The sequence below is a fragment of the Bubalus kerabau genome, chromosome 17 (assembly GCF_029407905.1).
Source record: "Bubalus kerabau isolate K-KA32 ecotype Philippines breed swamp buffalo chromosome 17, PCC_UOA_SB_1v2, whole genome shotgun sequence".
Taxonomy (NCBI): Eukaryota; Metazoa; Chordata; class Mammalia; order Artiodactyla; family Bovidae; genus Bubalus; species Bubalus kerabau.
In genome coordinates this window covers 57,625,290-57,640,051 of record NC_073640.1, presented here as the reverse complement: position 1 = coordinate 57,640,051, position 14,762 = coordinate 57,625,290, and the positions used below count along the sequence as shown (strand labels likewise).

At 48.9% G+C, this 14,762-nt stretch overlaps 1 protein-coding gene across 1 annotated transcript in view; it reads right to left on the bottom strand.

Annotated features, from left to right (window-relative positions):
• Positions 1-803: 803 nt before the first annotated feature.
• The window catches only part of SAE1 (SUMO1 activating enzyme subunit 1), a 61,951-nt gene continuing 47,992 nt past the window's right edge, over positions 804-14,762 (bottom strand). Inside the window, exons 7-9 of the mRNA XM_055551345.1 lie at positions 10,614-10,758; positions 5,403-5,472; positions 804-1,781 (exon numbers count right to left, since the gene is read on the bottom strand). Coding sequence (XP_055407320.1) covers positions 1,689-1,781; positions 5,403-5,472; positions 10,614-10,758 — 308 coding nt within the window. The 3' untranslated portion in view covers positions 804-1,688. The remainder of the gene's footprint in view (positions 1,782-5,402; positions 5,473-10,613; positions 10,759-14,762) is intronic.

The following is a 14,762-nucleotide window of genomic DNA, read 5'->3' as shown; positions in this document are numbered from 1 at the left end:
TTTGAAAAGTTGCAGAGAAGATTCTAAGACAGTTTTGTTTTTAATCCATCCAGACCCGTCGCTCCCCCTTGTGACCGACGCCCCACATTGCAAAATAAAGGGTGTAATTAGCTCAGATTTTCCAAGACCCTGTGAAATTTTTGCAAGGAACCCCTGATTCAACACTCTAGGGCCCAGAAAAGGGCTGCTCCAGAAATAGAGCCTAGCCTCACCTCAGGAGGGGGCAGAGAGGACCAGGAGGGGGGAGAATTGAGTCCCTCCTCCCAGAGGAGACCCGTGCTTTTCTTTTCTCACTGACATCAACAGGGCTGAAATAGAGAAGCTGATTTATTCATTCTAACCAGCCAATTTACATATGGGGAGAAAGCCAAGTGTGGGTGAGGAACGCATTCCAGGTGGACGCACGCTCGGGTCGCTGAGTCAAGATACATTTGGCACTCCAGCGACCGCTCTGACCCGTCCAGCTGTGGGACTTGGGGCATTTTACTTCGGTCTCACTTAACTGCTATGAGATCACTGCTCACTTTTACTCCTTTCCCACTATTATTACATTACAATTGCTGTCACTGCGAACAGCCACTACTTAACGGAATTATTTGACAACAAGACTCAAGCTTCTGTGTGTTTTAGAATATGAGCATGCTAACTTTTGCTGCATTGCTCAGGAAAACAGTGGCAGGAATGGTGACGGAGGGGAGGGCCATGGTGTTGTGTTCAAGCATCCAGGGATACATCTTCAGGTTTAAACAGGCCATTGCTCCCTGTCAGAGGAAGAAGTTTCTCACATGGAAGAAAAACAAATCTTAAAGCAAATAACTTTATTTCTATCATTCCTTTTTGAAGAACCAAAGAAATATAGAAAATATAAAAAACACACGAATAGCTGCGATTCAGGGGGGTAACAAGAAGGACCAACACAGCCCTTCAACGCGACAGCCTGCAGCGCAACTGCCTTCACCTGTGAGGGGCTCTGCAGGGAGACAGGCCGGCTCCCCCATCCCACCTCAAAGCCAAAGAGTCAGGCTGGCTTCCCAGGGGTGGGACCCAGGAATCTGCCTTTTTAAACAAGCTTTCCCATTAATATTCCACTGGCAAGGCCTCACCCTAATACCCAAGAGAATTTGGTAATACTTCCTCTCTTTCAAAATCCAGGCTGGAACTCAACTAATTCTAAACTAAAACTCAAGAACAGCACACCAGATGGCACCTGTTGTTTCTCAGAGCTTCAACCTTTGGTGGAGATACACTCCACCCGCCATGTTTTTGGCTCTCTTAAGGGCACCTGTCTACACTTGGAACTGTGGTTCTGCCGTGTGGTTTCACGGCCCAGGGCATTATTCCCCACCTGAAGTCATGCTCCTCACCGGGTGACATCAGGTGGGGACTGAGGACAAGAAAGTGGCGAGAGGCTCCTAGGCAACCAAGTGTGCTGGTTCCTGGCTGGGGACTTCCAGGAACTGGCCGCGCAGGCGAGCTGGGAGGCCTGGGGCGGGCAGGAGACCGTCAGGACCCAGGCCCCTGTGCAGCCGCTGGTGCTGCGCAGCCTCGCGCCTCGCAGGAAATGGTTGGTACTGGTTCAGTAACTTGGTTTTTCCCTCGCCTGGAGAGGCCTTCATGGGGGAGAGGAGGGGATCGATCGCACAAGGGCGCTGTGCGGTCAGCATCTCTGGGGCCGCAGAGTCTCGGGTTCAGTTGGGGCCCAGGCACTCCACAATCCCGTTCCCCTTCATGCCATCGAAGAAGAAGAAGTTGTTGTGAGGGGGGTCCCTCTGAGACAGGGCCTGCGGAGGGAAATAAGAAGGTTCAGCTCAAGCGCTTAAAAGGGGATTCGAGGGAGAAAAGAGAATAGACCCCTGAACCGAGACCTTTCCAAAGCAACATGGAGAGTGGTTCTCGAAAGAGGCTGACTTTGCTCCCCAGGGGCTATGTGGCCAGGTCAGGAAACAGTTCTGACTGTGGCTCTCCTGTCCCTGCACTCTGTCCCCTACCAGCTGTGTGCCCTTGAGCAGACCATTTAGCCCCTCAGACCTTTACGTTCCCTGCGTAAAATGAAAACAACAACTGTTTTATCCTGGGGATTAAGAGAGATGCTTTACCTCCAATATCTAAAACAATGCTTAATTCAGAGAAGCACCAATGGCAAATGGCCGTAATAATTACTTATGAACATTCCGCTGAGAAAGGCAGTGAATGATCATTCTGACCCATCTGAGAGCACAGCCTCTGTCACCTGGGGGGACGCACACCGACACTCCCAGGGGAAGGCAGTGCTGCTGGCCCTCCACGGGACACACCGGGCTGGGCATCCAGAGTGCCTGGGAGATTCTAGTCGGCCATGGAAATGGTCATCATTTCGTGGGGCTAACAGGTCAGAGCACTTTTAAGAGATGGAGTGACAGTCCCTGGGATTACATGCTGGACCACGAGTGACCTGTGTGGACCGGGGAAAGGTCCAGAAGTGACAGTGAGTTTTCTAAGACATTCTCAACCCAAGAAGGGTTACTGTTTAAAGAGGAGGACATCACCCATGCAAACTGCAACCTGCCAAGGTGCCCGGGAGCTCCATGCAGTCAGTCACTCCTCAGGCAGGCCTGCCTTTACAAAGCTGGGCCCTGAACCTCTCCTCCTTGAACTGAGCGCCAATCCCAGTCCTCGTCTGTAAAATGGAGATGATTATACCTATTCCAAGTGCTTAATCTGGAACAAACTGTTCTGGAAAGGAGGTGTTGACCTGGTGTCAGAGGGTGGCTTCTCTGAGCTTGCATAGGAAAACCCAAACAAACGGCCTCAGCCTATTAGGGTTCCTGGTGAGTATGAAACGCGATCCAGCTTGTAACATGCCGGCCGCAGAGTAGATTCTCAATAAATGGGAGCTGCTACTGCTTGAACAGGAGGTCCTTTCCCAATATCTGAGGCCCCCAGGCACTCGGCCAGGTGGAAGGGCACACAGGTGGATCCCAGACGTAAGAACCCATGTTCCAGGAGATGGCACAATGCATTTTCACACGGAGCCTGGTAAGGCTGCTGCTGTCAACTCTCACCTCTAGCGCTGTAGGAGGGGAGACTGCCCACCAACAGTGAGAGGTAAAGAACCCAAGGAAGGAGGATGAGACACAGGACGGGACTAGAATGTGTGGTGTCTGGAAAGATACGAGGAAGGAGGGAAGAGACGATTCCCAGGGAACAGACTTGTACGTCTACCCCCATCTCCTGATGTTTACATTTTACCGTGGTCAGAGGGCCCCACCAGGGAGAGGGCGGAGGTCTGCCGCCCTCAGATGGCAAGCCTTTACCGCCAGCTGGCTGAAGCTGGACCGGTGTTAAGTGAGGGGGAGTGGCAGGGACAAGACAGCAGGGCACGGGGTGAAAGCGGGGCCAGGGGGAACGTGCTTCCGAAGGGGGAGGGGAGATTCCAAACACGCCTGCAGCCAGGAACGCAGAGTGCTCTGGCCATGGGACAGACAGGAACAAGATGCGGGCCACAGCTGTGCCCGGCGGCAGGAGGAGGGGCGCCCGGAGGCGGGACTGGGGCGCAGGTGCCGCGTGCCCCTGCACACAGTGGGGCAAGACTGCCTGCCCAGCCCACCACCTCCATCCCACGCAAGAACGTCAGGAAGCAGCGTCTCAGCGGGATGTGTGGAGGCGAGGCTGAGGGCACCCGAGACCTGCTGGCCGAGGGCTGAAGAGCATGGACCCAGGAGCCAGACGGCATGAGCTTGAATCCCGGCCTCACCGCTGCTCTGCATCTCAGTGCAGGGATCGCAGCGGCTCCTACCTCATGCGCTGTTGTGAGGATCAAACGAGTCTATCAAGTCGAGAACAAGGTTTCCAAGCAGTGGGTGCAGAATGGGCTTTCAACAAATGCTATCTAGCGACTTCCCTGATGGTCTAGTGGTGGGGAGTCGACCTGCCAACGCATGGAACACGCGTTCGATCCCAGGTCTGGGAAGATTCCATGCACCGAGGCACAATTAAGCCCGTGCACCACAACTACGGAACCCTCATGTCCTCGAGAAGCCACCACAATGAGCAGTCCATGCCCCACAACTGGAGAGCAGTCCTGACTCTCTGCAACCAGAGAAAGCCCTCTGGCAGCAACAAGGACCCAGCAGAGTCAAAAAAAGAAAGTCCTAGAGAAAACTATGTTTAAAATAAATAAGTGTCATCTATGCTCTCATCATCATAGGATACAAAACATACTAGGTTCCCACTCTCCCCTTGCTGTTCCATCACTGTACTCTTTCCTGCCAAGTCTCTCCACAGGCAGTCTCAGAGTCCTTCTCAACACAGTCCTCCCGCAGCCACCACCGACTTCCCAGGCCGGGGGGCCCGAGCCGAACCCTGCCAGCAGCCTGGGCAGGCAGAAGCAGGGTGAGGCCGCACACAGCAGCGGGTGCCTCTCCTCTCCTCCCACTGTGCCTCCCACTGCCTACGCCACAGAGTGAGACTCAGAAAGAATCTGATCCAGAGAATGATCACGGAAGAAAAGAGAGGGAAAAAGCCTTAAGAAGATGGTGGGACCATCAGATTGCGTCAACTGTTTCTGAAGCAAGTGTGCAAACCAAGACAAAGCAGGGGAAGTTGGTCCACTGTTGCAAGTCCACTTCAGTGGTCAAGATGTGCGCAAGGCAAATTCATCACTTTAGGAAAATATCACAGTCCCCCAAGAAAGGAACACATACTGGCGGGTATGCTACAGTTCTGATAACCCAAATGCTCCAGAAGAGACTTCAAAGTGCCATGCCAGGTACTAAACACATGACCCTGTGTGAAAGCTCCCCTTTCAAGAGGGAGAAGGACACCTGCCTAATGTGGGCACAGGGCACGCTGGGCAGAGCCTTGTGGGCTCTGGGCACAGGGCTTGAGCTCCTCTGGTGCTGACTCCCCTGCTCTACACTCGCCCACGGGGTGCGAAGTAACAAGAGGGAACTCTGATGCCATGGCATGAGCGGAGGGAAACTGTGGAGCAGACGGGAGCAGTACAGGCTGTGGAGGCCCTTCTTTGGGCCTCGGTGTCCACCCCTTAAGTGTGAATCAGGACAGTGCCCACTTCACAGAGCTGTGAGAAGCAGAATCTGTGGCAAATGTCACAACACCAGACAGCTGGGTGGTATAGTTAGGGGACGGCAGACAGCCCCATGGGCTCTGTGTCCAGTTCTGGGCTTATCAGCACGAAGTAGGCACTCCCAAGGCCATTTGCTGAAGGCCCACATGAATGGGCTGGAGAGAAGGGGATGAAGTGGAAAAAGGGAGGGAGAAAGGGAACAGGGAGGTCAGGAGACAAGGATGACTGGGGTCTGAGAAACCAGGCAGCTCTCTAAGACAGCTCTGGGTTCTCTGTCGGCACATCCAAGGTCCTAGTGTGGAGGGCCAATGATCTTCCACGCCACGGGACTTTTTACCTTCACAATTTCCTGGGCCAGGATCCCTCCAACCACTGCACACACTGGGGCCATCTCAGAGAAGCAGTACCTAAAAGAGAAGACATGTGAAACGGAGCTCTGAGCAAGAGGAAGGCTGGTATGGACATCTGGGAGAAGTCAGTGGTGGGTTTGCCTGAATGAAAACATCTCCCACCAGGAGGAGTCAATTCAGACAGCAATGCTAATACTGGTATCTAGGTGTGAAAAGTAAATCTGATCCAGGTTAGTAGGTGGCGAGAAAGACATCTGAACCTTGGCAGGCAAGAACTGTTTCACAACTTCTTCTTTTTTTTTTGAAGTTAAAGGATAAGACTATATCTGTGCATCCTAAAAATAAAGCCCTACAAATACCAGATGTTTCGGTGCCCCGGTCACATTCTCGCAATTCTCTTTTGTCCCACAATGGGCAGTGGGTTCGATATGCTAGTCCCAGACAAATGTCAGGAGCAGGCCTGTGTTAACATGCAGACAGCTTGGGAAAGTCGGGGTCTGAAATTAAAGCACGGGAGGAAAGAAACGTCTTCACTACCCACATAGATACCAACCCTTCTGGGCCAGGAAGGGGAACCCAGAGGACAAATTTTAGCTAATACTGTCACCTGCCCCTCCCAATCATCCATCCCAGACAGTCAAACGCTGTCTCCCACCACCTCCCTCCAAGGAAGCCTGCCTTGCCAGCTCCCACCCCTGAACACAAAGGGGTTTCTGAAATGAGCAGATTGAGGTGCAGGCAAGTTAAACGGAAAACTTCTCTCTGGAGCCCTACTGCGAGAACACTTCCAGTCTTCTTGCTTTGGTACACACCCTTCCAGACATTTTTAAAAGGGCACATATCTAAATATATATAATTGAAAACCCAGGTCACAGCAACTACTATTCACTGTGCTCCATGACCTATGGAGGGATATTTAAGCTGGTGGACTCTGTGATCATACACTTTGGTAGAGCTGTCCAAACAGTTCCTTATGGCAAATTCCTAAATACAGAATTGCTGAGTCCTGATGCTCTCCAGAAAGGCTTGATCCATTCAACTCCCACTAACTAGGCTCGGGGGTGACCATCTCCTTACCCCCTGGCTGGGACCAGCACCCCCATCTGTTAATCTATGGAGGCAACTTTTCCTCTTGCATACCAAGGTCCTCTGAGGAACTATAAAACCTAACAGAGAAAACTACAGCCAGGAGAAACTAGTCGCCATAATTCTACTCCTCAAAGATAGTCAATTTTTTCCTTTAAAAAAATTCTCTTTTATTCTATGTGATCCTACTATAAAAATTTAATGTTGTACTTTTTTTCTCTTAAAAGCATATAATCTTAAAAAAAAAAAAAAAAAAGTATCATCTCAACAAAATGCCAGTAAATCAAAACAGCAACATACACATGATCACTTCAACTGACACAGAAAAGGCACGGGACAAAACGCAGCACCCTTTCGTGATAAACACACTCAACAACTGGGAACAGAAGGAAATTTCTTCAAACTGATAAAGGACATCTACAAAAATCCACAGCTAATATCACACTTAACGGCAAAACACTGAAATATCAGGAACAAAACAAGGATGTCTGCTATCACCACTTCTATTCAACACTGTCCTGGAGGTTCCAGCCAGGGCATTTAAGGAAGGCAGGAAAGAGGCACAAGGGGCATCCAGACCGGAAAGAAAGAAGTGATATGTCTTCACAGATGACATGATCTGGTATACAGACAGTACTAAGGAAACCACAGAGAAATTATCTGAACTACTGAATGATTTGAATCAAGGCTGCAGAATACAAGATTAACATACAAAAAAAAAAAAAACCAATCTATTTCTATACATCAGCAATGAACACCCTCAAGATGAAATGAAGAATTCCATTTACAACAGCATCCAAAAGAATAAAATATTTCGGAATAAATTTAACAACAGATGTGTAAGACTTACTCTCTGAAGACTACTGTTGAAAGAAATAAAAGACTTAAATAAATGGAAAGATATTCCCATGTTCATGGATCAGAAAACTTAACTTTGTTAAGACAGCAATACTCTCCAAATTATTCTATATATTTGACATAATTCCTCTCAAAATTCCAGCTAACCTTTTTTGTAGAAATGGGAAAATCCACCCTAAAATTCTGCATGAGACCCAGAATAGTCAAAATAATCCTGGAAAAGAAGAGCTAATGTTGGAGAACCCACATGTCCCAATTTCAAACTTCCTACTACAAAGCTCCAGTAATCAAGACAGTGTAGTATGGCACAGGACAAATTCAGTGATTTTTTTCCCCACTCTGGTTCATGGAATGAGTAATTTTCTTTTAAAATTATTTTAAAAACAAAAAAATTTTGACCACACCACGCAGCATGTGGGATCCTGTGTTTCCTGACCAGGCATTGATCCTGCACCCCCAGAAGTGGTGAAGTGCAGAATCTTAATCCCTGAACCACCAGGGAAGTCCCTATTTTAAAAAAATTTTTATACAGTTTTAAAGGTCATTTTCCATTTACAGTTATTAAAAATATTGGCTATATTCCGCGTGTTACACAGTGCATCCTCGAGCCTATGTTATATCCCACCCTCTGTGCCTCCCACCTCCCCTCATCTCCATCTTTGGATTCATTCCATACTATCTGTTTTTTTCCATAATATGTCTATTATCTCTGAAACTTAAGGACCAGTAAGTTCACCAAAGGACATATACTACATTCCAATTCCACTTAAACAAGATGCCCACAACGGTCAAATTCATCAAGAAAGAAAGACGCTGCAAGGGGCTGGGGACACACAATGGGAAGTCAGTGTTCAGTGGGGACAGAGGTTCACTTTGGGATGAGGACAAAGTTCTGGAGACGGGTATCAGTGACAGGCGACAACAGTGCGAATGGACTTAACGCCACTGATCTGTCCATTTAAGGATGGCTAAAATGCTACAATTTATGATGTGTGCATTTTACCATAATGCAAAAATTTAACAGCACAAGTTATATTACATATATACATTATGAATGTCTGTCATAGACGTTTATAACAGTGAAAGACTACAAAGAACTTAAGTACCCACCAAGCAGGTAACGGTTAAATGAAAACCGTACAGTAGACAATGACACATGAGGCAGTACAAGCGAGGTTACGGATCTTTACTTGTGACACAAACAGATCCATGAGATGCTGGAAAAGGAAGGCTGTGGTATGAAAAGTGTGATCATTTTGGTATTTAAAAAGAGAAGACACATGAGTAAATACAGATACAGATGTCTGAGAGGCTAAACCCCCAAATTAAACCCCAAGCCAGCACTGGTGACTTCTCACTGCGAGGAGCTATGGGAGATCCTTTTCTTCCCTTTTCTATTTTCTGGCAATGGGCATCTGTTACCTTCATAATCAGAAAAGCAACCGAGCTCTCTGAAGAGAATAAATAGCATGAAGGACGGGACAAGCAGATCACAGACAGATGAGGGAAACGGAGATGTGGGCACAGCTTTCCCTCCTCAAGTGAGCGCACCCTGCTCGGAGCTGGCGGTGGGCAATTTGTGCAGGCAGCTCAGCTGCCAGACGGCAGCTCGATTCCCCGCCACATCCCCAGCGCATCTCCCCCAGCCTTATCTGCACCAGCCATGGCCGGCTGTTAGGAGGCCATCAAACACCTCTCACTTAAAGGGCAATAGAGAGGGAGTGCCTGAGCATGGGAGGGCATAGATATGAGGGCACAGACACGGGAGAGCTGTTTCTGCAAAGAGGACTGGGAGGGTGGGGGGAATACAACACTCTGTGGAGAGGAAACCAGCCAGCAGCGAGACAGGCTGTTAGCAGTGAGGCTGTGGCTCTCTCCTTCTGGGAAGTGGGGGCTCTGCCACTGGCTGGTGATGCCCAGGCAGGCCATTCATCACTCTCAATGCCCAAATCGGTCACTCGGCTGCACACTCATGGCCTGGCACTGGCACTAGGGGTGCTCACTGGCCCGGATGGGACTACTAAAGCCGGACACCTGTGGGAACCTGTTCTCCGTGGGCCGTCCCCCGGGACAGGGACCCCATCCCAGGCGCTGGTGTCATTAGCCCCAGAACTCCCTCCCGGTGCCAACTTACAAGAGTGCCTGGTATCCAGGTGCCTCTTTCTGGCTGAGGGCTCAGCAGGCGATTCAAAGCCCCATTGCTGGTCTTAAATTGGCTGAGGCTTGTCAGTGTCTAAGTGAGGTCCCCAGACATGAGTGCACAAGGAAAAGACTAGGGAAGGATGGGACCACCATTCACTTTCTTGCTGAATAGGAACCAAGGTACTAGGCTGTCCCCAGGGATCAGTGGTGTGGGGAAATCTTGGTCAGCTACTTACTAAAACCTTGGACACGTGACTGTATCTTTCTGAGCCTCAGTTAACTCACGGGGAAATAATAATACACCCTTCAAGGACTTTAACAACCATATGACTGCACTGGTAAAGCACTGAAAGCCTTCACTACACCGTGCTTCCATTATTAGCTGTGTAACCTCAGGCTAGTGACTGGACTTCTCTGAGCTCTAACTTAGCTTCCCCTCTCCTATAAAATGGGGTCTTGTCAAGAGAGGGCACATACACAAAGCAGCTAGCACAGCGCCTGGTACTGTAATAGCTGCTCAGTAGATTCTAGCCATCATTACCGCTGCTACAAGCGGGGCACAGCAAGGCAGCTTCCAGGGTCCCTCAAAGACGCGGAGAGAGAGTGGAGTAAGCAGATGATCCCAAGACTGTCTGGGAGGGATTCCTGACTTAAGTCTCCCTTTGGACTTTACCAACAAACCCAAAACCTGACAGTGTTTAAGAACAAAGGACTGATCCCTGAGGCCGAAAGCATTGCAGTGCCCAGGGGTGAAGATGCTGGGAACAAGGATGCCATTGCGGCCAAGGGTATAAACTGATGGGTCATCAGCGGAGGGCAAGGGCAGTATCTACCAAATGATAAACCCATCCTCTGACGCACCACTCCCTTGACCCTGCAGTTATATCTGAACACATACAAGGTCACCTCCATTTTTCATATACTGTTGTTATACCAACAGAGGGGCGGAGGGCCGCGGGGTGGGTGTGGGTGTGTGTGTGGCAGAATGTGGCAAAGGAGGCTCTCTCCTCAGGGCTTTTCAGTCTTAATAAAGCATCTCTCCAAATTAAGGCAAATACTAAACACAGACATTTATCAATCTAAACTCAATTGTGATAAACAGTCAGACCAACCTGACAAAGTCTTCAGGAAGCAGTTCAGGATTGACACCCAGGGCGTCAAGCACATCATTCCGTATCTGGAGCAACAACTCAGAATCTTCCCCAAAGGTATCAGAACTAGGATCTCTTCCTTTATCTGTGCGAAACTTCAGGAGCACTGGGAAAGGAAGAAGGCAGGTTAAAAAAGCAAGTCTTTTCACAACTGAAAAGAAAATGATGTGATCAAAAAAGGTCTTAATTTCCAAAACATACAAACAGCTCATAGAACTCAAATGGGCAGAAGACCTGAATGAACATCTCTCCAAAGAAGACATACATGTGGCTGACAGGCTCATGAAAAGACGCTCAATATCACTAACCAACAGAGAAATGCAAATCAAAACTACAAAGAGGTAGGTACCACCCCACACTGGTCAGAATGGCCCTCAATTAAAAAACAAAATCCGCAAATAATGAATGCTGGAGAGGCTACAGAGAAAAGGGAACCCTCCTGCATTGCTGGTGGGGTGTAAATTGGTGCAGCCACTATTGCAAACAGTACGGAGGTTCCTCAAAAAAAAAGAGTTGCCATATGATTCAGCAATCCACTCCTGGGCATGTATCTAGACAAAACTACAATTCAGAAAGACACATGCAGCCCCATAGTCAAAGCAGCACTATTCACAATAACCAAGACATGGAAACAACCTATATGTCCATCGAAAGATGAACGGATAAAGAAGCTGTGGTGTGTATACACAATGGAGTATTGATTCAGCCACAAAACAGAATGAAATAAAGCCATTTGCACCAAGAGGGATGGACCCAGAGATTATCATACCAAGTAAAGTAAGTCAAAAAGAGAAAGACAAAAACCACATATCACTTATATGTGGAGTCTAAAATACGACACAAATGAACTTATCTATGAAATAGTAGCAGACTCACAGACCCAGAGAACAGACTTGTGGTTGCTAAAGGGGAAAGACGGACTGAGAGTTTGGGATTAGCAGATGTAAGTTATTATATATAGAATGGAATAACAACAAGATCCTAAGGTATAGCTCAGGGAACTATATTCAATAACCTGTGATAAAGCACAGTGGAAAAGACTGTCTGTATATGTGAATCAACTTTGCTGTAGAGCAGAAATTAACACAACACTAAATCAACAGTACTTCAATAATTTTTTTCATAATAAATACTTAGAAATGTTGATAATAAAACAAATTTTTTTCATTCTACAGGAAGTACATTAATTAAAATGTGGGCCAAGTGAAAGGTTAACACTTTTCATTTATTCAACAAACATAGTCAGAAAGGTAATCAAATGACAAAAATGACTAAAATTCCTGTGACGAGAGCCATGACAGTACAACAGAGTCTGACATCCTCTATAGGGTCTGTTAAGCAAAGCTTCCCTGCATCAGCACCATGAGTGAAGTCTGTGTGGGTTTGGGAAGAAAGGTCCAATAAGCTTTTAGTGCAGGGAAAAGGCCCTGTTCTGACCCAGGAGAGACGTCAGGTGGAGGAGGCATGCATGCTAGGCACAAGTTCAAAGGATGAACTGCTTCCAGCCAGAGAGGCCAGCCAAGGGCTCGGACACATCAGACAGGCGGATCGTTACAAACAAACCCTCCCGTACTTAATACAACTGCTACGTCAACCTCCAGAAAGGGATGTTTCATTTTGGATGTGAACTAGAGGAAGGGTTCAGATGATGGCAGCAAATCAGAGCTACGGTGGAACGAGCCCTGAACAAGACTTGAACTTGTAAGCCAAATGAAAAGACACAGGCCTGAACAGAAGACCGATCAAAACACGAGCCCCTTCCACTGCCTCGTCCAGACGTCACTGCAGGCGGGCTAGGGGGCACTCTTGTCCCCACCGTGCTCTCCAAGGCAGGCGGAGCCTCCTCTCCAGGCAGTGCTCCTCCCACAGCATACAGGCTGTTTTGGAGCAAAGGGAGAGACAGAAGATCCTGGGGGCCCTGGGAGGGCCCTTCACACTCACAGTTCACCAAGTGCTTCCACTAAGTCTCATCAGTGTTTGCTGACGAGTTCATCCCCCAAATCATACTCCCTCCCTCTCAGTTCAAGGAGCTCTCCTCTAAAAGTTAAAGGTGAACGGGAAAAGTTAAAGGTGAATGGGCAATTGTCGTGGGGCTCTTTAAAAATGCAAATGTTTGGATCTAGCCTCAGACTAGGGAATCATCGACCTTCTCTTTGTTTTCTTCAGACTCACACACAGTTTTGGTGATGAGCAGCCCAGTGGAGAACAGCTCTCCAAGAAGTAGTAAGAATTCTTTCATTCGCCAGCATGAGTGAGCACGGCTGACCTAGGTGTGCCCGGTGGACTTAGGTGCCAGGGTCCAGTGGTGAGCAAGGTCTCTGCAGCCTGAAGGTGATGGGGGAGGACGGGGAATTAAAGGCCAGGACAGACAGCTCCATTGCAGCCTGAGAGAAGTTCATAAACAGTTATACAGAGTTCTCAGAAGACCCCACACAGCAGAGGTCTGGGTTAAAGAAGATGCAAACTGCTGCTGGGCTATGCTTTTCTCAGTGCCAGTATCAGAGAAAGACTGCTAGTCACACGCCCTGGACAGGGCTCTGCACATCAGAGGGCTTGTCCTCTTTTTCTTTAGAAGGTTCCAGAACACCTGCTTCGGATACTGTTTGCTGTCTGGGAATGTTACTCTCCTCTCTCTTCCAAGAATACAGCTTCTACAACCCTTGATTCGGCCCGACCATTTGGCAACCAACTCATAGCCAATGTCCATCCGGATGCTGGCTAACACAGACATGCCATTACCTGAGTTCAACTTCTACCTCTGCGGATGTGTCGCTGGGATTCTGATCTGGACTAAACAAGTGCCTTCAGGCGAGTGTGTGGGGACAGGGTAGAGGAAAGGCTGTGGAAGTGGTGAGGAATCGCTGAGACCGAGCCTCTTTTCCAACAAGGTCCTGTGAAGACAAATGAACCTGGAAATCTCCAGTCCAGTCAAGAGGACATTCTAAGCGGATGGTATCGAATGTCAGCCCTCATCCTGTCCATCACTCTGGAGAAGACAGACCCAGTGTGCGCGTCAGTGCTGCCTGAGCAGATGCTTGTAATGCACAGTCCAAGGGCCAGGGACAAGCAGGTGGGAAGCGAATGAGGCTGCGGGACTGCAGCTGGGGCCCTGCCTCTTCTGTGTCACTGGGGCAGAAGCACGAACTGTCACAAGGGACACCAGAGAGGCTCATTTTTTAAGCCCTCGCCGCAAAACTTTTCACCTTCTGGTTACGGAACACAGCTCTTGAAGCAAACTCAGACTATTGTAATAACTCCAAAACAAACAGTGCCTACTCCACGCCAGGCACCTTTCTAAACCTTTTACGTCCACAATAACCGAGGGAGGGAGGGAGGTCCTGATACGCTTCCCCCCTTCACAGGTGAAGAAACTGAAGTCCAGAGACTGAGCCGTTTTTTCCATGGGACTGCCAATGAGGAGTGGCACAGAACTGCCAATGCTGGCACTCAGAATCTCTGCTTCTGAACCCTAACTGGACCCAGAAGAAATCCAGGACCATGAGGAATGCAGCCCAAGGACCCCAGGTGGTCTGGCTCTTTGCCCCCCACCTTAAGAGAACTCCCACTTGACCACATTTTGGTGAAATGCATTTTCCAGACGGGCCCTGCTCTCTCTCAACTGGTTCATTCATTTTAAGTTCCTAGCTCTGCGGGTGAGAAGAGGAGGCAGGGGCCATATGAGCCCTGGCCCATCCATCTTCAGAGGGTAAGACCAGTTTCATCTCGGAAAGAAATAAGGCAGCGCTCAGAGGACGAGCAGAGGCCGCCAGCAGCTGGCCCCGCTGTTTCTCTGGGCCCCTTGCCTGTTCCTGGTGCGGGCCGCCTGGACATGGGCCGGCAGCCTGGCACCGTCTAGAGGCCTCACTGACCACATCTGAAGTTTGAGCAGGGCCTCTGGGACGGGGGCCAGTCACTCCAGCCACTTATTTGCAGCAAAGCAAACAGAGGCTGTATTCTGTACTCTTTTTTTTTTTCTTCTTCCTTTAATGTCAGCACTCCAATGAGCAGGGCTGGAGGGGGCGGGAAGAAGCCCAGTGTTCTAGACGGGCAGCAGCCTCAGAACTGACCCGAGCCCCTGACGGGTTCTTGCTTATTAAAGTCTCCTCTTTG